This window comes from Trypanosoma cruzi, genomic scaffold, assembly GCF_000209065.1.
Source record: "Trypanosoma cruzi strain CL Brener 1047053516451 genomic scaffold, whole genome shotgun sequence".
NCBI classification, from domain to species: domain Eukaryota; phylum Euglenozoa; class Kinetoplastea; order Trypanosomatida; family Trypanosomatidae; genus Trypanosoma; species Trypanosoma cruzi.
Window position 1 is genome coordinate 19,129 of NW_001849218.1, and position 2,251 is coordinate 21,379.

The 2,251-nt window shown below is 46.6% G+C and overlaps 2 protein-coding genes across 2 annotated transcripts, besides 1 other annotated feature; both read left to right on the forward strand.

Annotated features, from left to right (window-relative positions):
- On the forward strand, nucleotides 1-634 carry Tc00.1047053507797.9 (nuclear transcription factor, putative; the record flags this gene model as incomplete). The annotated part of the gene is made up of 1 exon (XM_797566.1): nucleotides 1-634. A coding segment is annotated over one exon (634 nt), but the record flags the coding sequence as incomplete, so codon positions are not given.
- Nucleotides 1-2,251: a sequence feature (heterozygous, Esmeraldo-like haplotype).
- Nucleotides 961-2,251, forward strand: Tc00.1047053507797.18 (protein kinase, putative; the record flags this gene model as incomplete). The annotated part of the gene is made up of 1 exon (XM_797567.1): nucleotides 961-2,251. A coding segment is annotated over one exon (1,291 nt), but the record flags the coding sequence as incomplete, so codon positions are not given.

The following is a 2,251-nucleotide window of genomic DNA, read 5'->3' on the forward strand; positions in this document are numbered from 1 at the left end:
ATTGAATATTTTTGTTTTTTGCCGCTACTTACCTCCAGAGGAATGGCAAGAGGCTGCTGCAAAGTCAAACGTTGTAAAGAATGTGGCACTTTGTTATCCCCCAAAATGTAACAAACCCTGTAGAAAGCAGTTGTCATGCGGCAAACATACATGTAAAGAGATCTGCTGTTCCAATGAGGATCACAAATGCTACCGAATTTGCACCAAACGTTTGTCTTGTGGCATTCACACTTGCGGTCAACTTTGCCACAAAGGGGCTTGCTCTCCATGTAGTATTGTATCGTACGAGAGGCTATATTGTCGCTGTCGACGGTCATGGATTGAGCCTCCAGTGCCATGCGGCACGAAACCTCCAAGTTGCAGCCATGAGTGTGTGATTCCTCGACCCTGTGGCCATCCGGCGAACCATCCGTGCCACATTGAGGAAAAATGTCCCGTCTGCGTGGTGCCTGTGGAAAAGAGGTGTGCATCACACAAAAAAGTGATGCCGTACTTTTTTCCTTGTTTTAGACAGTCTATTTCGTGCGGAAAGAAGTGCGGAAAGCCATTGAGATGTTGTGGGCAAAAGTGCGAGAAGACGTGTCATGGTGGGCCGTGCGCGCACCAGTGTACAAACAGGTTTCCGGCGCTTTAATAACTTGTTTTTATGGACTCTGTCCTCTCGGAGAGGTGAAGGCTTTTTTTTACTTGCCGTGGTATGCACATGACGTTGCCGTATACATTTGTACCACACAACTGAAATATTATTGTTGTCGATTGTTCTTATTTATCTTTTTCTAAAACATGCCTGAATGCATGAATCTATCACTTTTTTTTCTTTTTCTTCATTTTTACCGTTTTTGTTGTTGTTGTTATGACGGGAACACTTTGTAGCAGAACGAGAACAGAATTGCGCTACTGGTAAGACGCAATTACGTTTAATTATTTGGGAGGGAACTTGACACATTGAGAGAATCTTTGATGGCCGCGCACCACGGCATGTTGAGTGATGAAGACTCCGTCCCCAAGGAGAGGCCTGAACCGGACCTCTCGGCCTTTTGCTCCTTAACGGCTTTTTCAACCATTACTGTTTCATTTTATTGTTTTGTTTCCGCCATTTGCCTGGTGGGCTCTGCCACATTTGTTAACGTCTACCACAAACTTTTCAGTGATGATGCCGTTCATGCCGCCGTGGCATGTGGCGTGAATGCCACCAGTTGGACAGTAAACCGTGCTCGAAATGTGCTTATTGGCGCATCCATTACTTTTATCCTTATGTACAGTATTTTTGCACTGGCCGCGGTGTGGTACATTCGGCGCACCTTGATGGATCTTGAAAGGTCAATGGGCCAGCTGTACTGCACCTTTGATCACCTTAGCAAACTACGCTTGGAGAGTGTACCGCTCTATGTCAACAAATACAGTGATGTGGACGTTATTACGGAGAAGCATACTTTTCTTCTTGAGCGCTATTCCAATGTGCTTGAGCTTCAGCAGACGGAGGATTCCATCAACAACGTTTCATTGATTCTCCGGCAGTTTCGGAAATTGCTTCCCGATGCCGTGTTTCACAAGAAGATTGCGGGGGAAGTGCGAGAATCGATGGCCGGTGAAATGGCCATTTTAAGAACCGTGGGAAACCGGCCATCTAACCGCTTGGGAACGATGATGTTAGCGAGGATTTCCTCGCTGCTGAGAAGACAGAATATTGTTTCGCCTGTCGCCCCAGACGGGAAACAGGGTTTGTCTCGCCCCACTGAAATTCCAAGGACGTATTCATCAGCGTTGCAGGAGGACATAAATAACCATGGGAAAGGCAAGTGTTCCTGTGGAACCCTCAATATTGCCGAACTCCAAAGTGGCATTGATTTTTGCTTGAAAACAAGAATGGTCACAGTTGTGGTTGCTTCCTTGTCTGGACTCGCAGTGTGTATGGATGAGGACCTGCAGTATTTTCAATACTTTTCACAAGAATTTCTTTCTGTGGTGACGGACCTCATTGACAGAAATAATGGGACAGTTCTGAATGCAGCACCTGACAGGGTCACTGCAGTGTGGAATGCATTTAGTGCGACGCCGGATCACGAAAGGGCTGGAATGCAGTGCGTATGTGAGGCCATTTTAGCTCTGGAGTCCCTTCTTGCTAAGGTATTTATCCCTATGGGCCTAGAAATAACACCAGTCGTGGTGGCAACCTCAGGCTATGTTTTGGCTGGAACTGTTGGCTCAGAAGACGAACGCGCCATGGTGGTGCATGGAAGATGGTTTCCCT